Source organism: Panthera pardus, unplaced genomic scaffold (assembly GCF_024362965.1).
Source record: "Panthera pardus isolate Hobbes unplaced genomic scaffold, ASM2436296v1 HiC_scaffold_23, whole genome shotgun sequence".
Lineage (NCBI taxonomy): Eukaryota > Metazoa > Chordata > Mammalia > Carnivora > Felidae > Panthera > Panthera pardus.
Window position 1 is genome coordinate 5,829,515 of NW_026526799.1, and position 20,269 is coordinate 5,849,783.

Consider the following 20,269-nt stretch of genomic DNA (forward strand, 5'->3'; position numbering starts at 1 on the left):
TTCTATGGTGTTTTACTTTTGAATTTTAATACTGCCTGTTTTGACACATCAGTATCATCCTCATACAGCTTCTTTGTGGACTGTAATTTTTATCACTATAAAATCCCATTTAAAAAAGTCGGATTTTATGCATTATGTGTTAAGTTCACCCTTGTCTGTTATTAAAAGTGTCTGCCATTTTGGTTTGTATGTGTCTCCTGTTTGCCAAGTCCTTTTATATTTATCTTTCTGGGTCATTTTGCTTTGGAAAATTCTTAAAAAAATTTTTTTTTAAATGTTTATTTTTGAGAGAGAGAGGGAAGGAGAGAGAGAGAGAGCATGAGCAGGGGAGGGGCAGAGAGAGACGGAGACAGAATGTGAAGCAGGCTCCAGGCTCCATGCTGTCAGCACAGAGCCCGACGTGGGGCTCAAACTCACGAGCCGTGAGATCATGATCTGAGCTGAAGTCAGACGCTCAACGGACTGAGCCACCCGGGTGCTCCTGGAAAATTCTTACACATGATTGTATAGATTGGGTTTTTCAAAACGCACAGCCCGAGACCCAATCTCCCTTGCTACGACTTTATTAGGGAATGCAATCCCAGGAAAGCCAGAGGAAGGGAACAGGGAACATCGCTGAGGGGCGGGGAGGCGGGAAGAGCAAATCTGAGGCTGCATCGCTCAGCAGGTCAAGGCTTGGAATGAAGAGGGAGTGTGTGTCTGATCTCATGGGACCATCTTCCAAGAGGCCATCTTCCTTTTTAACTGTATTTCATCATTGTCTATACAGGGAGAGAAAGAAGGGAGAATTTTATCTGGCAGCTTCCGTCCCCCATGGGTCAAACATTCTCTCCACAAGTGTTAACTGCCCTTCACTTCAGGGTCGTCCAAGCTTGGCACCCAGAGGGCCCCCAGTGTCTCGCACCTCGGCACCAATGTGGACGCCTCAGGGCAAGAGGGGGAGACGTGCTACACAGGAGGGCTTGGGGCACTGGTGGGTTGTACCCACACGAAGTGAGTTGAAGCGCACAAGGTCTGTCATCTCAGCAGCAGCTGGCACGGAGCAAGCAGCCCTGTCACCCTGACGATCAGCGGCGGAGCCTGGCTTTATCAGGTTGCCCCCGAGCTGCAGGAGTTGAGGCTCCTCAAAAACTGCCATAAAGCTCCCCACGGCTTTTACAAATCCTTAAGCTGGCTGTCAGCTACCCCGAGCCTACCATTTTCTTTTTTGCAAGGTGTCTCATGTTCATAAAAGCCGGCCTACTCTGCATTTCTCATAATCATCACTGTCCCCATAACCAACGAAAGGCTACAGACATTCCAGTTCCCAGCTGAATTCCACCTTCTACCTGCCCCTCACCCCCATGTAACCACAGGTGAAAACCTCAGTAATTTTGATACCCAGTTCATGCCAAGGGTTACCACCACCTGCTTTACTCTAGCAAGTGCCCTTATTGCCATCAGACCAGTAAGGAGGCAATTCAATGTCACAATCCTATCCCGGGAGTCTTCTTTTAAGCGCCCTTGGGACCAATTGTCTCGGGGGGCAAGCGTGTGGCCGTGAGGTGAAGTGTGGAGGACTGTTTCTGTGTGTCAGAAGTCAGCTGGAACGCGGGCAGAATTGGTCACCCTGGAGAGGCTAGGACAGGACGGGTCAGAGGCTCTGGAGGCATGGAAGGACCAGAGGCTGTGATGTGGCAGGAAGAGATGTCTGATAACAAAGGCGTATCATAGATTTTCTTTCCAAACAAGGCCTGTCCTATTTGCATTTATTGATGTAATGTGATGGATAGGCTTCGTTCTCATTCTGGCATCTTATTTTGTATTATGCTTTCTCTCTTCAGTGCTTCCTTTGTTTTGCATCTTTTGCTGTGTGGTGTGTGTGCGTGTTTTCTTCAGATTATTTCACCGCATTTGTGGCAATTTGGTGCTCTCTCTCTTCCGGAACCAGCAGACTTTGTCAAGACAAGATGTGTCAGATATGCTAAGATGTGATGCGATGCATAAAACCCGAGACTACACACACAGGCAGGCGTTCCTTGTTTGTTTCACTGTTGTCTATTTCTGCTCAACAGAAATCCTGATACGTTCAATTGTGCCCAGTGCCCACCAAAAGAGAGAAAAAAAAAATGTTGGTGGGTTTATAATTACATCTTTAGCGAGAACATTCCTGAGAAAACTTGCATTTTGATGAGGATTAAGAACCAATCCTCGGCTTACGATTTTACCTGGTCTGGCGAGTAGAAGAATTTTCTATACAGCAGCTTCTGGTTCCTTATGATCCACGCTTTGTTGCTTCTCCTGTCCCCATGCAGTCTCAGTGCCAGGCTCTACAGGACACATTTCTGCTGGGATGTGATCCCTGGCCCTGCACCTTGGTGCCCTACGGTCGGTGAGTCGGCTCAGAGGCTGGTAGGGCACACCCACACCAGCACAGCTTGCAAAAACCGAATGATAGGTGGGAAAGACTATAGACCCCATAAATCTGTTCCATAAAACCCAAACTAAACGTATCTCATGTCAACTTGACTCTCATTCGAGTCATTCCAATATCCGACATGAGGTAAAGGAAAATTCTGGCCAAAAAAAAAAAAAAAAAAAGAGAGAGATAGCGGTCTTAACTGACCACATCCAAAATTGCCTTATTGGGGTGCCTGGGTGGCTCAGTCAGTTGAAAGCCTGACCTTTGGTTTTGGCTCAGGTCATGATTGCACGGTTAGTGAATTCAAGCCCTGCATCGGGCTCTGTGCTGACAGTGTGGACCGCTTGGGATTCTGTCTCTCCCACTCTCGTTGTACCTCCCCAGCTTGCTCGCTCTCTCTCTCTCTCTCTCTCAAAAAAAAAAAAAATAAATAAAAAAAAAAAAATATATATATATATATGTAAATTTAAAAACAAAACCCAAAAACTGCCTTACCTGTGAACATTTTATAAAAGCATATGCCCATGTGAACACGTTGTTAGGGTTCTTCAACCCTGTCCTTAAAAAGGGCCATGGTACTGAGGGGCCCAGAGCTTAAGCTGTCTCTGTGTTGTACCTCATGGTTTACAATTTAATGTAGACACAGCAATAATCTACAAAAAGGTATAAGAAAGTCCAACAAAGTTTTGGTCTTTTGCCAATGATGACTGCTACTCTTTAGGAAATAAATATCAGAACCTTTTGAAAAAGAAGTTTTCTTATTCTCTTAGCTTCGTGTCTCGCTGGTGCCTGTTCTCCCAATTGTACTGACGGGGTGAAGTCACAGAGCCCAGCAAGAAAGAGATTATTCTTTCCAAGAAAGGATTTACAGCAGCGTTGTCCCATAGAACTTTCTTCAATGATGGAACTGTTCTGTGTCTGTGCTATCCAAAATGGTAGCCATTTGCCACATGTTGCTAGCTATTAAGCTCTTGAAATGTGGCTAGTGAGACTGAAGAATTGGATTTTACATAGATTTAATTAATTAAAGCAAAAATTAAAATAGCCACATGTGGCTAGTGGCTGCCATAGAAGACAGAGGAGATTTGAAGCCATTTGAGTGGGAAGATGACAAAGGAAGGGGGCCATGCCAGTCAAGTGGCTGTGACCAGCCTGCGGCTTTTTGTTTGTTTTTTACACCATTTTATTGAGGCATGATTGGCATAAAAACAGCTGTAAATATCTAATGTATACAACTTGATGAATTTGGAGGTAAGTACACACCCAAAAAACTATCACCATAATCTATGCCATAAATCACACCTATCGCCTCCAAAAGTTTCCTCCTGCCCTTGTTTATTTGTTACTATTATCCTGTGTGTATGAAAAGAACACTTAACATAAGATTTACCCTCTTAGTAAATTAAAAAAATTAAAAAAAATTTGTTAATGTTTATTTTTTAGAGAGAGAGACAGAGTGCGAGCAGGGGTGGGGCAGAGAGAGAGGAAGACACAGAATCCGAGGCAGGCTCCAGGCTCTAAACTGTCAGCACGGAGTCCCACACTCATCAACCAAGAGCACATGACCTGAGCCGAAGTCAGACTCTTAACTGACAGAGCCATCCAGGCACCCCACCCTCTTAGTAAATCTTCAAGTATGTACTACAATATTAACTAGAGGCACCGCGCTGTACAGATCTCTAGGTCTTATTCATCTTGTAGCCCTGAAACTTTGTAGCCTTTGACTTCCATCTCCCCATTTCCCCCTCCCCCCAGCCCCTGGCAACCACCACTCTATTCTCTGCTTCCACGAGTTTGACTCTTTTCGATTTCCCGTGTAAAAATGAGATCGTGCAGTATTTGTCTTACCGCGTCTGGTTTCTTTCACTTCCAGGTTCATCCAGTTGTTGCAAATAGCAGGGTTTCCTGCCTTTTTAAAAAGCTGAATAATATTCCGTTGTAGGTATATACCGCATTTCCCCCCAATTTACCCACTGATGACCATTTAGATTGCTTCCATGTCCTGGCTGTTGTGGACAATGTTGTACGGAACACGGGAGTGCAGACACCCCTTTGAGATCCTGATCTCTGTTCCTTTGGATAGGTACTCAGAAGTGAGATTGCTGGATCATATGGCAGTTCTAGGTTTCATTTAAGAACCTTCCACACCGTTTTCCTCAGTGGCTAGACCAGTTTACACACCCACCAACAGTGTATCAAATGCTCCCTTTTCTCCACATCCTCCCTAACATTTCTCTTTTGTTTCTTCTGATACTCGCCATTCTAACAGGTATGAGGTGATACCTCATTGTGGTTTCGGTTTGCATTTCCCGGATGATGAGGGATGCTGAGCAGCTTTTCATGTACCTGTGGATCATTTGTATGTCTTCTTTAGAGAAATGTCTATTCAGTTCCTTTGCCCATTTTTAAATCGGGTTATTTGTTGTTGTTGTTGTTGTTTTTGCTATTGAGTTGTAGGAGTTCCTTACATCAGGCTGGGGAGTTTTGAAGAGAGAGAACCAAAAGACAGTTCGGCCAGAGGGACTTCCCACTAAGGGTCTTGTCCTTCTTTCTCAGACATTTCCAGAACAGTCTGGTGGGCCAGGCTGGGGGTGGGGCTAACGGATCCATTAGACACAAAGCCTGGGGCCCATGGAAATGTTTTAATTTCTTTAAAATTAGAAGAAAACAAAAAAGAATTTTTAGGCTGAAGAAAATGTTTTAATATATAATATTAATACATTCATTGTTAGGTCAACCCACCCATAAAATATAATTAAAATTTTTATTTATTTATTTTTATGCTTTATTACTTTTGAGAGAGAGAGAGAGAGACAGAGTGCAAGCAGGGGAGGGGTGGAGAGAGAGGGGGACCCAGACTCCCAAGCAGGCTCCAGGCTCTGAGCTGTCAGCACAGCTGATGGGGCTACGCAAAGCCTGATGGGGCTACGCAATCATGACCTGAGCTGAAGTCCACGCTTAATTGACTGAGCCACCCAGGTGCCCCTAAAAATTTTTTTTATTTTATTTAATTGAAAAAAAAATTTTTTTTACATTTATTTATTTTTTGATAGACATAGAGACACAGAGCACAAGTTGAGGAAGGGCAGAGAGAGAAGGAAACAGAATCCAAGGCAGGCTCCAGGCTCTGAGCTGTCGGCACAGAGCCCCATGTCGGGCTTGAACTCACAAACCGTGAGATCATGACCTGAGTCAAAGACGGACGCCCAATGAACTGAGCCACCCAGGCGCCCCCCACCCCCAATTTTTTTTTTTTTTTTTAATGGAGGAAGGAGTCCTTGAAAATAAAAACGCTAGGACCCACCCAAGTCTTTATGTGTGTGTGGGGAGAGGGGCTGCTTCTACCACTAACAGCTCATTTTGGGCAACCAGGTATCTGCCTTCTTGAATGCTCCCCCTCAGAGGCCACAGATGAACTCCATGAATGGGTTCAAGTGCCCATTCTCAAACAAGAGTACCAAGACTTTTCAACAATCCCAGGGTCAGAACAGAGCCCTGCACTGGAAAAACGCCTCTCTAGACTTTTACGTACTTTGGGCAGTGGACAGTGGGGAGCTGGGGAGGGGTTCAAGAGCTGTGTGGGAAGGCAGAGAGGGGAAATGCTATGTTGTAGAGTGAGATAATTAATCTTGACTACTCCTCTCATCCTGACCCCATAAAGGAGGACGCATGAGCTCCGAGAGGTTGAGAAACTTGGCCAACCTTACACAGCTGGGGCACAAACCTCCATGTGCCCTTGCTCTGACCTAAGCCTAAGCTCAGATCCCTGGAACCCCTCCCGCAGCCACTGTGGGAGCATCAAGAGTAGCTTCTGTGCCGACCAGCCCGCCATCCCTGAGAGCTGTTCTCTTTTCCCCATTCCTGCTGCTTCCGGAGCTGATCCTATAGGATCTCTGGGCCTCAGTTTCCCCCTTTGTGCGTGTGTTGGGGCGGGGGGGGGGGGGGTCCTCCCTCTAGCAACGCGAAAGAGGGAGGGAAAGAGGAGGACGTGGCTTTCACCCTGTCCACGCTAAGGCCCCAGCCGAGGGTCTTCCCGGAAGCCCACCTCCCCGCGCGCGCCGTCCCGCGGCAGGAATGGGCTCGGCCCCTTTAAATCCCGCCCGGGGCCGCGCCCTTCCCGGCTCGGCGACTGGGAATTGCGGCCCGGCGCGCGCTTTCCGCGCTCCCGGCGCCGAGCCCGCGACCCCGCGCGCCGCCTCCGAGCGCCGGGCCTGCGGACGCAGGGGCCGTGCGCCATGAGCCGCATCTACGACGACAGCGCCCTCCGGAACAAGGCGGTGCGGAGCGCGCGGCTGCCGGGGGCCTGGGACCCCGCCGCCCACCAGGGGTAGGCCCGCCGCGCTCTGCCCCTGCCTCTCGGGCCGCCTCCGGCCCCGGTTTAGAACCCGGGCTTCGGGATTGGGGAGGGGACCGCGGTCCGGTGCGGGTGGGAGGGGAGGCAGACCTGGCCAAAGCCACCCGCCACCGCCCCCCGCCCCCAGCGCTCCCCTCCGCCCTGCAAGCAGAGCGCACCCTTAGAACACAGATCGGCTTAAAATTCCCCACTGCCCCCCGCCCCGTAGCGTCGGGAGAGGGTCTCGATCCGACTCCCAAACGGAGCTCGAAAGCACCGACCTTTGTCTCTACCCCTGTCTGTCGCGACTGTAAAACTCCCAGCCACTTGCCTCGCCGCCCTGCCCGCGGGCCTTGGTTCAGGCCGCCCGCCGCACTTCCCGCCCCGGAAGGGACGAAGGCGTGGAGCGATCCCAACGGCGCGGGGGAGCTGGCGTGGCGCGGCCGCGGGAGGGCAATGCCTGCCCGGAGGCGCGTGTGGGATCGGGATCCGGATGGGGTGGAGGGGAGGCCCTGCGGTCGCCCACGCAGAGGTTTTGAGAACACGTGGGCCATGCCAGCTGCAGGTACAAACACTAAGGAATCTGGAGGTGAGGGGTCGGTAGGGGCAGGTAATAGAGTTTCCCCCATCCCGTCCCGTGTCCCCGCCCTCTCCCATTTCTGTGGCTCTAAAAGGGAAACCCCAGGTTTTGTGAAAACTAGAAGCGGGAAGCGGGGAGCTAGGAACTCTCTGCGAGGGACCCCACGATCTTGGGCTACTCATAAAACTTCTGGTTTGGGATTTCGCCACCTCTAAGTGCGTATGGATGACAAGAGGAATAGAAAGTGTTTTAAAACAGGTGAAAAGGGAAGATCCTTTACAGCAGCTTAGACCCCTCCCTCAAGTTTGATTAAATAAAGAAGTAAAATCCTTTCTATTTGGTAAGCACTTAATAGTTTAGCACTGTCATCATCATCACAAGACTCAGAGTGAGGTGGCTATTCTCCCATTTTGTAGATAGGAAGACTGAGGCTCTGGTTACAGTAACCCCTTGCAGGAGGGGCCACAGCTTGGTCTTGCAGCCTTGAGGAGGTCCCTTCCACTCTCTGGGCAGTGCCTCAGCGTTTGGGAGTCAGGTGAATAGGAGACACTTGGGGGCCTTTCTTCTATCCCAGTGCACACTCTGCCCTGGGCCCTTGAACTTACGCCTCTTCCCTGAGGACTGACACAACCAGCTGATCCCTTCTTTCCATCCCCAGGGGAAATGGCGTCCTGCTGGAGGGAGAACTGGTGGACGTGTCTCGGCACAGCATCTTGGATGCCCGTGGCAGGAAGGTGAGGACGCTTTCCTGGGGACACTAGCAGGGTACTGCCTTCATGGTCCTCACCCACCGGCAGATCTCCCGGTGCTTGACTACATCAGTGCTGAGATTTGGGGTCCGGTTCCTCCCGGGAGGGGCTCACAGGGCAGGTGGGGAGTAGGTGGGGTGATAGCAGCCCAAAGGGACCACTGAGTGGAAAGGTGACTTTGGCGTTGGGCAGAGGACAGATGACGGGGCCTGGGTTCCTGCTGAGGACACAGATCAGCACTAACCCCAGTGGTGAGTGTTTGGGGCTCGGATTGGGAGGGTTGAGAGCAGGAAGGGGTGAGGTGACCGGTTCAGGACTGAGGCTGTGGGTGCTGTGTGGGCTGGAAGGTGCTCCAAAGAGGTCCCATTGCTTCTGTTTAAAGGGCTGGGAGCCTCGCTGGGTGGGCAGGATGAGGCGCTCTGTTTTCTGGGAGGGTCAAGGGCCCAGATTCCTGGCTTCTGGAAGTGGTCTGGTAGCTCCCACTGCCCTGGGGCCTGATGGGTCAGCAGTGACCTTCCCCTTTTGGGGACCAGGTTTGTTCCTGGGAGGTCATGTCACCTTTGAATTTTTTGGAATTGATTCATTTTAATTTTTGTTTAATGTTTATTTTTGCGAGAGAGAGGTGGGAGAAGGGCAGAGAGAGAGGAAGGAACAGAATCCAAAGCAGGCTCTAGGCTCTGAGCTGTCAGCACAGAGCCCGACGCGGGGCTCGAACTCATAAACCGTGAGTTCATGACCTGAACTGACGTCGGACACTTAACTGAGCCACCCAGGCACCCCTGAATCATTGAAAATGTACTGGTGGAGTTTGTTGTTGGAAGGAGACCTAAAGTTCTCCATTTGCAAAGTGGTGGCTCTCTTGGCCTGGGCTCGCTCGTCTTTGAGCAGCACTGTGTGTGGCTGGGCACTTTGGAATGTGGGGTTTTTAGAAAGCAGGTCACTGCTGTGGACCTGGGCCTCCTCGTGGATACAGGCAGGGACGTTGGGGTGGGAGGAGGGTAGCTGTGTTCTGGGCCTTTGTCCAGCCTCCACATTAAGTCTGCATTGCTGACCCCGCCTGGGGCTTCAGTTCCCATGTCCGTGCCCTTGTCCGCTTGCCCCCTCACACCCTTGGGGTCGTGCCCTCCATCACCACGCCATCTCAGGTCTCCACAGACACACCCACTGCTCACCCTCCGATACTTGCCCGTGTCTTTCCTGAGCCCTAGTTTTGAATTTCCACCCCCTTTCTAACAGCCCCACTCGGTGTGCTGACCACCTTATCTCCTTGTTCTCTAAAGCTGAGCTCGTCCCAGGGGCTCAGAGCCCGCTGCTGCCCTGCAGCCCCGGGAAAAGCCTCCGCTCCCAGCTCGGCACCAGTTTCGCCCAAGAGGTGTTTTGCTGCATCCACCCCCCTCCTTAGGGTGCCAGCCAGCAGGGTGGACACAGCTGTCCGGAGCCCCCAGCCAGCCTGCCTGGCAGGGCCAGCAGTAGCTCCAGGCTGATGTGGGACCAGCCTCCCTCCACTGCCCTTGGGGCAGAGCGTTCTGTCAGCCCTGCCCACACTTGCCTTCTCTGAGTTCTCCCTTCTAATGATAATGCACTAGACCCCTGCAAACCTCTACTGTCTCTTCCTCCAGCCTCCCCCCGGGAAGCAGTGCCTGGTCCTGTTGGTCCTTCTACCTTGGCCATCCCTTCCCACCCCTCCCCTTTCTCTTTCTACTGGCCTTAGGCTGATGGGGCCTCAGAAAATTAGCCTGTCCTCATCAAACCTTCCAGCTGCCCCCAACGCTCATTCTTGCCCTGCCGGTCACTTGTTTCCTGAAAGACATATTGGAGGGTCTCACTGTTGTTCAAAAACCTTTCGAGATTCCCTCATGGGGTGCCTGGGTGGCTCAGTCGGTTAAGTGTCTGACTTCGGCTCAGGTCATGATCTCACAGTTTGTGAGTTCGAGCTCCATGTCGGGCTCTGTGCTGACAGCTCGGAGCCTGGAGCCTGCTTCGGATTCTGTGTTTCCTTCTCTTTCTCTGCCCCTCCCCCACTCACACTCTGTCTCTCTCTCTCTCTCTCTCTCTCGCTCTCTCTCAAAAAATAAATGTTGAAGAATATTTAAAACACACACACACATGCACACACAAACCTTTTGGGATTCCTTCTTGTCTATCAGGTATAGTCCAAACTCCAAATACCAACTCAAGGCCCATTTCAAACCAGTGCTACTTGCTTTCCCAGCCTGGGCTCCCACGAGGCCTCTGACTATCCTCTGTTGCTCAGACATGCGCACCAGACCTTGACTTTTATTTCCTACCTGTCCCAGGCTTTTAATATTCTCCCTACTCCCTTTTCCCCGGAAGCTGCAGGTTTCTCCATGCTTTGAGACCTTGCCAGGAGGTGGATTCCTCTTCTCCAGTGTCCAGGAGCATGTGACCCACCCGCTTTGGCCAGAGTAGCTGGCAAACAGCATTTGCAGCACCCTTTACGTTTTACACTGTGCTTGCGTCTAGTATCTCATCGAGCCCTTGCCGCGTTTCTGAAAGTAGACAGCACGTTGTCCCGACGCAACAGGGGAAACTGAGGCTAGGAGGGATTAGCCCCAGGTCCAACACGTGTCGGAAGCGGCATAATGGCCGCCCTCCCTCGGAGCTTTCAATGACCCTTGCCCTCTTCCACTCCTGCATCATGGTATTTGGGGTCCTCGGTGCTTGGGTTATGGTTTTCTGTATGTGCTTTGTGTCTCTGGCCGTGTGGGGACTTTGGGGTCAGGCGGGGGGCCTGCCGTCTCACGGCCGCAAGGAGCACACACGCTTCGTTATGTGAGGCAGGTGCGTACTGAGCACGTGATTGGATAAATGAGCGAATATGGGGGGGCGGGGCATCTGCCCAACTGGAATATCTTTGGGAGCTGAGGGGGGCTCGGGGTGGAGGGGGCGGCTGGGGGGCTCGCAGCGGAGCCCTGTGGGGAGTGTGTGTTGGAGGGTGGGGGGAGTGAAACAGCGCCCTCCCTGTCTCCGGCCCCAGGAGCGCTACTACGTGCTCTACATCCGGCCCAGTCGCATCCATCGCCGGAAGTTCGACCCCAAGGGAAACGAAATCGAGCCCAACTTCAGTGCCACCAGGAAGGTGAACACGGGCTTCCTCATGTCGTCCTACAGTAGGTATCTTCCGTCCTTCCTCCCTCAGGGCCCTCCCACCCTGTGGCCTTGCTGTGTCTCTTGGTCCCTAATGAGTGTCCGCTCAGCCTTGGAGTCCGTGTCTGGCCTGGGGGCCTGCTGGCCGGACTCCTCCTGCCCCTCATTCACTCAGAGGATCCCCAGTGCCCCACCTCAGTCCCAGGGGCCTGGCTGGCCTGACTCCTGCAGCCTGGCAGAGGCGTCTGAGAACCTGGCTCTGGGCTCTCACTGCCTTTGTGCAGAGCCCAGGCCAGGCCCCTGGCAGCCTTCACCTTCCTGCCCAAATTCCATACGATTCTTAGGCCCTTGGACCTCCTTCCTCTTTCCAATTGTGGCTCTACAGGGACCGCTTTGCTGTCTGTGGAAGAAGGTTTGGAGGTTGAGTGAGAATCCTTCCATCCCTCTATCAGTTTATTCATTCATAGTTTCAGTTGTCCGTTCATTCTCTGAATATTTAATGAGCATCTACCCTCTGCCAGTCCCTGAGCCACATGCCAGGGTCCAGGGACCACAGGGACAAACAAGATTTGGACCTGCATTCGAGATGTCCTCAGTCCCTTAGAGGAGATGGACAGGACACAGGAGGGGCTCTGGGCCCAGGCAGGCACGGTCGGGGGCGGGCCTGGAGGGGGGAACACCAGTGCAAAAAGCTGAAAGGAAAGCAGGAATCAGCAGGGTGCTGGGGTTTGGAAAGGTGTTGCAGGAGGGGGTTGCAGGCCAAAGCATGCTGGGAACTGGGGGCTCCTGATGCAGGTAAGGAGAAGCCTTTAGGGAGGCAGGGGCCAGGTGGAGAAGGGCCCCGGAAGGACACCTGATCGAGAATGCAAGGGAGTCCTGTTGTGAGTGGTTTTAAGTAGGGCAGGGATGTGATTAGAACGGTTTTAAAAAATCCCGGGGTGGAGTGGGGAGCATCTGGGTGGCTCAGTGGGTTAAGCATCCAACTTCAGCTTAGGCCATGATGTCACGGTTCGTGAGTTTGAGCCCCACATTGGGCTCTGCACTGACTGACAGTGCAGAGCTTGCTTGGGATTGTCTCTCTCCCCCTCTCTCTCTGCGCCTTCCCTGCTCAAGTATGCTCTTTCTCTCTCTCAAAATAAATAAATAAACTTAAAAAAATAAATAAATCCCCTCCCAGGGGGAGGGGTGCCTGGCTGGCTCAGTCAGAAGAGCATGTGACTCTTGATCTCGGGATTGTGAGTTCAAGCCCCATGTTGGGTGTAGAGATTCCTAAAAAAAAAAAAAAAATAAAAAAAAAAATAAGTAAACTTAACAAAAATCCCAGGGGGCGACCAGCAGGCCTGTTAGGAGGCTGTGGTGGCCAGATTAAGGGCCTGTCAGTGAGGATGCAGAGACTGGAGAGACTCGGGACAGAGGAGGCACAGCGGCCTCAGTGTTTGGAGACGGGGAGACTGAGAGAGGGGTCAGGGACGGCCCTGGGGTTTGGGCTCAGGCGCAGGTGTGAGGAGAAGAGTTCTGTCTGGGACACGTGGTTGCACCTCTAGGTAGAGGATGATGCCCGCTGGGGCCTTGGAGGCACAATTCTGGAACCCAGGAAGGAGGCGGGGCTGGTGGCACACGTTTAGGGCCCATCACACATTGCAAGTACGGAAGCTGTGAGAGTGGATATGGAGTCACCCGGGAGGCCGGGCAGGAGCCCACTAGGAACCAGAGGAGGGACCCCTGCAGAGGTCTGAGGGAAGTGGGAGCATGTGTCTCTCTGAGGGTGGGTAGCAGTGGGGTCAGGTGCTGCCTGAGGCCCAGCAAGGCCAGGACCGTGGAGCATCCAGTGGGCTCACAGTGAAGTGCTCCCAGTGACTCGGGGAGGGGGGGGTCTGGAGTAGTGGGTGTCAAAGCCAGAATTCGGGAAGGCACCCCACCTCGGGCTTCCGTGACCTTGGGGAGTGGAGGTGAGAGGTGGTTTGTCTGAGGGACGTTGGGCGGGGTGAGGGCTGAGGAACCAGGAGCAGTTTGAAAGGCCTTGGTGGGAGCGCGGCGTCTGGGGAACCCGAGACGGCGTCCCCGACAGAACCTGGCAAGGTTTTACACCCTGAATGGAACAGGGTCCGGCCTCCACGGCTGGTGCGCTACTCTCGCTGCCCCTGGCTCTCGGCGTGGAGAGGCCAGCCTGCCGGCCCGAGCCGAGTTGCTGAGCTGGGGTGGCTGTGCACACCTTCCTGGGCTCTTGGGGCCTGTGAGTCCTCCCAGCCCTGTGAGGCCTCACTTCTCAGTCTCGGACCATCACCTCATCCCACCCCACGCCCCCCGCCGGACCCGACCCGGGATCTGCAGATTTGGGACACTCAGGGCAGGTAGGTGAGGCTGTTGGGATCCCCCCCCTGAGCCTCCGAGCTCTGCCGGGGCTGGGGTGAGCCGGCCAGGGGAGAGTATGTGGACCCCGTAGTTCGCTGCTCCTTCCACAGACCCCAGCCCAGCCAGGAGACCCTGAGAGCCTGGGGAGAAGAACCCTGTCTAGGCAGGGGGGAATCCGTGCGGAGGCAGAATTTTGTAGAGGGTTTGAATCCTGCCTCCGCTGACCAGCTGTGTGACCTTGGGCAGATCACCTAACCTCTCTAAGCCGTCGTTTTCTCCCGCGTAAAAAAAAAGGGATAATGAAAACATTTACGCTCATTGGGGGTTTACCACGTGCCAGACTCTGTGCTAAGTGCTTCACGGGTGTCATTTCGTTTACACCTCATGTCCGCCCTGTCATTAGGTACCCTTTTTATCCCTCGTTGTCAGGCACAGAGAGGTTGAGTCACCTTTGCACGGGCTCACGTGGCTTGTGAGCAGATGTGCAGCAGGCAGCCTGGCTCCAGAGCCCGGGGCCGGAAGTCACCTGCCAGGACAGCCTCGATGACTCCTGGCACCGCGGGCCCGCACAGCCCTGCCTTCAGGTGGTTGTGGGCACGTCAGACACTCAGGTCTCCCCTGGCTCCCAAAAGACCCTCCCTGAGTGCTTGCTGTGACCCTCCTGGGCTGTGTGCCTGCAGAAGTGGAAGCTGCGGGGGACACGGACAGACTCACCCCCGAGGCGCTGAAGAGCCTGGTACAAAAGCCAGAACTGCTTGCGCTGACGGAGAGCCTCACCCCCGACCAGACGGTGGCGTTCTGGATGCCCGAGTCAGAGATGGGGGCGATGGAGCTCGAGCTGGGGATCGGGGTACGGCTGAAAACCCGAGGCGACGGCCCCTTCCTGGGTGAGCAGTGCAGCCCTGACGTGGTCTCGTGTCCCCGTGGCCCATAGCGGTTCCCGGCCTCCTGTTTAGGGCTCCTCGACCCCACCTGCTGAGAACCCACGTGAGTGGGCCAGGTCTGCTTATTGCCAAGACTTCTTCCTAAGTCTCCGGACAAGTGCCCTGGGGCCAGCAGCCTAGACACTCTGGATCCTGGGGTGCCGCCCAATCCCGTGGTTCCCTAGGGTGACCTCTCCTATTTAGTGCCTTGGGGGTCACACTCAGGGCCTTCCTGAGGGCACTGAAGAGAGCAGTGGTTTAACCCGGGCCTAGGGTACCCAGCAGAGCAGGCCGGCCCCCCACTATTTTACCACTATAGAAAGACAAGCCGTTCAACTTCTTCCCTTCTTTCAGAGTCATTAGCCAAACTTGAGGCTGGAACAGTGACCAAGTGTAATTTCGCTGGTGATGGAAAGACAGGAGCATCCTGGACGGACAACATCATGGCCCAAAAGTCTTCGGAAGAGGCCACGGCAGAGATCCGAGAGCAGGGGGACGGGGCAGAGGACGAGGAGTGGGTAGGTCGAGAGAGATGTCTGTGGGCCTGGCATTGGTACGGTTTATCTTTTGGCGGGAGCTTCGTACATGTAGGTTGTGGTTGGGTGTAGGACAAGGACACGGCAGCATCAATTTTACTCCCCCCAGCTTTGGTGTTCATGGAATTTCTGAGAACGTGTTAGCCTCGGGAAAACTCCTTTCGAGGCAAGAAGGGTGACAACCTGAGAGACCTTTCTTTTCGGTAGGTCTGAACTGTGCCAATCTACAAGAAAGTTCCAAAGATGGATAAAAGCAAGGGCTGGAAAGAATGGAATTCACAGGGAAACCGGGGAAACCTGATGCCATTACATCTCCAAACATTATCACTTCAAGTGAACACATTAGCCATGTTGTGGCAGCTGAGCTGAATGAGCTTTTTTTTTTTTTTCTCCTTCGTTCTGGGCTCTCTGCCCAAAGTGGCTGGAAAATGGCTGGCTTGGTCCTTACTAGGTTTTTTTTTGTTTTTTTTCTGCCAAGGATCAACCCCCCCCAGTCCATCCTTAGCCTATCTGCAGTTGATGTGTTTTCCTGAAGCATATTTCACCTGAAGGTTTGATGTCAAAAGGCCCAAATTGAACATTTACAACAAAGTCACTGAAAAATGGGTTATTCACCCATGGCGAATGATGACATTCACCAGAGAAAGCAGGGCAGGAAGAGTAGAGGGTCTGGATTCCCCTTTGTCTTACTAAAGGGAGTCTCGGAATGAAAAATAATCAGGGCTGCCAGGCCAGCTCCTTGGGCCAGCTCTAATGAGGGAAAGCCAAGGAGGATGGCCGAGGGCCCCATTGGTACCACTCGGTTGAACCTTGTTTGTCTGATGCCTTGTAGAAGACTTTCATGAAATGTGCTCTCTTCACACCCCTTTACTTAACTCGCAGGATGACTGAGGTCGCCTCTGGGTCCCACCAGCGCTGCTGAGAATTTCTTCCATCAACGTCTACTCTGGAGCTCGGCTTACCTGGTTCTTCCCTACAGCCGCCATGGAATACCCTTTGAATAAGCGTTGCTAAAACCAAATCCCAGACCGTGACATGAGCAGTGGGGGCCCCATGCTGTGGCTCATGCAGGGCCCGTCTCTAGATATTTTCATGGTGGCTGTTGCCCTGAGTGGCAGCCTTGTTTCTAGAGGCAGGCAGTGGATGGGTCCCCCCGGGGCAGTCAGAGGAATTGAACTTGGTCTTGGCGTAGACTTGGGGAATGTCCCTCATCTGCATGCAGAGTGCCTCAGGTGTTCCTTCCTCTGTCCTTGTTGTATTTCTTGCCTTCCCTGCACACCTGTCGCTTTTCCCCAGTGCCCAGTGGTGTAGCCTCTGCTCTCCCGTTCACACCTCCCTTTCCCCCATGTGCCCTTTTCTTCCCCTACAGCTGCCAATTCTTTATCCCCCCTCTGGTTCTCTGCCACACGGGGGACTCCTGTCTCCTGACCTCCCTGGCTGCTTTCCTGGGGCTGCTCTCTGGGAGGCCTAGCGTATTCACAGGTATGGCTGGCTGATCCCTACCTTTCAGACTCACTCTACCAGGCCACATTTTGATAACATCTTTGTCTTCATTTTTTGTACTTTGAGAACTTTTTTTGAATGAGTAAATTTTCAGAAAAGGATTCCTTTACGCTGACTGGGTTACGTCAGGTGTGAACAGTCTTCCAACTGAGCGGTGATCCTGTAAGAAGGAAGCCGTGTCTTTTTGATCATGAACATTTCCTTGCTGGGTAGTGGGCCCACACCCAGATCTGTGACGAGATGTGGAATTGACTTCTACACGTCCCAAGAATGGGCACAGACGTGGTGGCATGTGGGTCCTGCTTGCCTCGGGGACAAGAGGGGGCGGTGACGAGTCCCCTGATGTATCAAACACAGCACTAGATGCTTTCCGTGATGATAATTACAGCCCGCTTCCTGATGCTAGTACAGATGTCCCCCGCTTTAAGAAAGTTCGTGTTATGACCCTTGGCTTTTATGACAGACCTACCTTAGTACCTGTTTTTGCTAACCGAAAGCAATCTGAAGGGGGTTTTCATTTTTATGAAAAAAGGCAAAAACTGAAAGTTGTGTTCAGCATTTGTTTTGCAGCGAGCCGTTACAGAGGCTGGGCACACCCCAGACAGCGAGAGTGGCCCCATGAGTCTCCTTCCCTGGGAATGACACTCGGCATCCAGCCCCCATAGCTTTGAACTGTCTACGAGCACCTGCTTCACCTCAGTCGATTATGGGCATGCGTTAGCAAGATGTGCCCTAAGGTTTCAGGAAAGCCTAAGTGAATGCTCAAAAAATTTCCTATTGTTTCTTCACTTTCTGCCATTTCAGTTTATAAAAAGTTTCATAGGATTGCTGTACTTTTTGCATAGTGGGGGAAACTTATATTTGCTCAGCGCTGGCAAAATGTTACTTTTCACAGCAATCCCATGAGGTACCTGTGATTATTTTTTAAGGTGCATGTGATTATTATTCCCATTTTTTTTTTTTTTTGTATGATTTTGAAACTTACAGGCTCCATCCGTAGTATATAGAGGAGAGAGGACTTTAAACCCAGGCACTCAGATTTCAAACTCTATATTCTTTACTGGCTTATTCTGCTTCCACGTGTATGTAACAGGGAAGAAAGGGGGCTTCAGAGAGGTTGAAGCAACTGGCCCAGAGTCACAGCTAATAAGTGAAACAGCCAGAATTCAAATCCAGAGATGTCCAAAGCAAAGCTTATGTTCCTTCCCCTGTCCTTTGCTTCCTTGGCCTAGAGAAGGACCTTGAATTCAGGGGCCCGAGGAGTCCTGGCCCTGTGAAGTAGGGTTATATTCCTAGACTTGAGGGAACTTGTCTAAATCCTTGACTGCTGACCTGCCCAGGCTGAAGCCAGTCCTACTGATTAGCAGTTGAGCAGGTAATATTATGCTTCCAGCAGTTATTATCTTGATTCCAGTTTTCATTTACCTTCTTGCATATTTGAGCCAGTGCTCGATGATATGGCTGTGAGGTTTGGGATTAGCGCTCCATTGGGGCCACCTGAAGTCATGGGTCACTGGGCTGCTCATAGATCTCTTCTGTTCTTGTTGCCCTTTTCTTAGTTCAGATCCTTGTGACCTTTGACCTCAACCATTATAGAAGGTGCCTCCCTGGTATCCTGTGTCTGAATGGGGCTGGCTGGGACCTCCACCATGGGGATGGCCAGGGAAGTGGTTAAGCAGCAAGAGGACTGGGGATATTGACTAGAGGCACCCTGTGAAGGGATCCTGCTGCCCAAAGCACCGTGGCCAAAGGGTATGGCAAGGTCATATAGGCAGGTCACCATTCCAAAAAAGGAGGGCCAGTGGGTCAATAGGGGAAGACCTGGACAACAAATGGCTTTGGTGTCTTGGGGGGGCGGGGGGAGGGGTGGAGAGGAAGGAAGGAGGAGAGGAAGGGAGGAAGGGAAGGGTCCTTGTGGCTGGAGCTCAGAGAATGAGTAGAAGTCGTTTGAGATGAGGCTGGAGGTCAGCCTTGGCATCTTTATCACATTAAGTACTTTGGGACTTTATCCTTAATTTCCTGGAAGCCAGGGATTCTGGGGAGAGTGATAAGATTTGATTTGTTTATATCCAAGATCACTTGACTGCAGAGAACCTGAGAGTAACGAATCCAACTGGGGCTGCTACAGTTTCACAGTGACGGGGCTAGAGTGGTTTGGTGTATAACGGCGGGAGCGGACAGGACAGAAATTCAGGTGGAGGAGGAAAGGGACTTCCCAGCAACAGAAGAACACCTGCAGAGCGGAGGTGGGGGAGTGGCCCGCCCATGGAATATGCAAGTTCTGGACATGGTTGCTGTCATACCATACCTACACATAAAATTCCATAATCCTTTTTCCATTAGTGTTGTATGATCGCTTTCCATGTTGCTACACAGTCTTCATAACCATTGTTTTTTAAGATTGACTGCCTTCTCATAGCTCTGTCACTGCCCAATTTGGGGGTAATTGATTCCTATTTGGAGCTAAAATAATTAATGTTTTAGGTTATATACTGTTATATAATTATATACAACTGTTTTAGATTATATAGTTCCCTCAGTCTCACCCATACAGCTTCCCACACCCCACCCCACCTCCTGCCCTCTCTTCCCCACCCCCACCATGCCATATTTTTGTATCTTGGGGTTATTTCTTTAGGGACAGATTCCCGCAAGTCAGATTCCTGGGAATTTAGGAGTTTTTTTGTGAAGGTCTTTTTAGATCATCAAATTTGCTTTCCCAAAGGGTTGTTCTAAATTATAATTTCACCAGCAATGTAGGAGAGACCCATTTTCATGCTTCCCCTGCCAGAATTGAGTGTGATAACATTTTAAAAAATGATATTTGATCAGGTAAAAATAAAACAAGTTTTTTTATTAAAAAAATTTTTTTAACGTTTATTTGTTTTTGAGAGAGAGAGAGTGCAGGCTGGGGAGGGGCAGAGAGAGAGGGAGACACAGAATCCAAAGCAGGCTCCAGGCTCTGATCTGTCAGCACAGAGCCTGATGCGGGGCTCTAACTCACAGACCGTGAGATCATGACCTGAGCCAAAGTCAGCAGCTTAACCGACTGAGCCCCAAACTTAAATTTAAATCTTAAATTTTGATTAGCTTTTTCCCCCGTTAATAGTGAACTTAAACTTTTTTTTCATGTTCATTTCCTAGATATATTTCCTCTTTGCTTCCTCAATTTCTTTGCCTGTTTATATACTTGGGGGGGGGGCTTTCGGTTATTTATATTTTAAATATAACCATTTACCGTATTTTAACAACCTCTTTTGTTTTTAAAAAGGGATTTTTTACAAACAAAAATCTTTGTATAGAGCTATCTGTTGACTTTTTGTGATTTGTATCGCTTCTAAGCTTATATTCTCCTTTCAGATGTTAGATATTGTCAATTTCTGTTTCTTCCATTTTGGTTATTATATGGTTTTACATTTAACTCCTTAATCCACTCTGCCTTTAATTGTGAAAGGGTAGGAAGTAAGATAAGCAAGATAATTATTTTCAAATGGCTAACCAGTAATCTCAACATAGTTATTGGATTCCTTCCCCCTCTGAAGTTAGGATGTCTCCTATATCATATACTAAGTTATTTAAAACAATTTTTTTAAATGTTTATTTATCTTGAGAGAGAAAGAGAGCACAAGCAGGGGAGGGGCAGAGAGAGAGGGAGACACAGAATCTGAAGCAGGCTCCAGGTTCTGAGCTGTCAGCACAGAGCCTGATGGGGCTCGAACCCATGAACCATGAGATCATGACCTGAGCCGAAGTCGGAAGCTCAACACTTAACTGACTGAGCCAC

The 20,269-nt window shown here is 51.2% G+C and overlaps 1 protein-coding gene and 1 long non-coding RNA gene across 6 annotated transcripts; one reads left to right on the forward strand and one right to left on the reverse strand.

Moving 5' to 3' along the window:
- Positions 1-550: 550 nt before the first annotated feature.
- On the reverse strand, positions 551-7,372 carry LOC109273448 (uncharacterized). 5 transcript variants are annotated; one of them, XR_002083054.2, is made up of 3 exons: positions 7,016-7,372; positions 2,200-2,324; positions 551-2,043 (listed from the first exon to the last, which is right to left on the reverse strand). It is a non-coding gene; the product is annotated as an uncharacterized LOC109273448 (long non-coding RNA). The 5 variants fall into 5 exon arrangements; XR_002083053.2 differs by having other exon boundaries at positions 2,200-2,309; positions 7,016-7,370; XR_008416890.1 differs by lacking the exon at positions 7,016-7,372 and adding an exon at positions 4,250-4,796 and having other exon boundaries at positions 2,200-2,309.
- ARPIN (actin related protein 2/3 complex inhibitor) lies at positions 6,515-19,792 on the forward strand. The gene is made up of 6 exons (XM_019460258.2): positions 6,515-6,728; positions 7,973-8,048; positions 11,062-11,194; positions 14,204-14,410; positions 14,801-14,964; positions 15,865-19,792. Exons 1-6 carry the CDS (start codon positions 6,637-6,639, stop codon positions 15,871-15,873), a joined length of 681 nt encoding a protein of 226 aa, XP_019315803.1. The 5' UTR covers positions 6,515-6,636; the 3' UTR covers positions 15,874-19,792.
- The last annotated feature ends 477 nt before the right edge of the window (positions 19,793-20,269 follow it).

Coding starts and splice junctions, on each gene's coding strand:
- ARPIN (XM_019460258.2), top strand. CDS start 6,637: ATGAGCCGCATCTACGACGACAGCGCCCTCCGGAACAAGGCGGTGCGG. Junction 6,729..7,972: donor GACCCCGCCGCCCACCAGGG/GTAGGCCCGCCG, acceptor TTCCATCCCCAG/GGGAAATGGCGTCCTGCTGG. Junction 11,195..14,203: donor CTTCCTCATGTCGTCCTACA/GTAGGTATCTTC, acceptor GTGTGCCTGCAG/AAGTGGAAGCTGCGGGGGAC.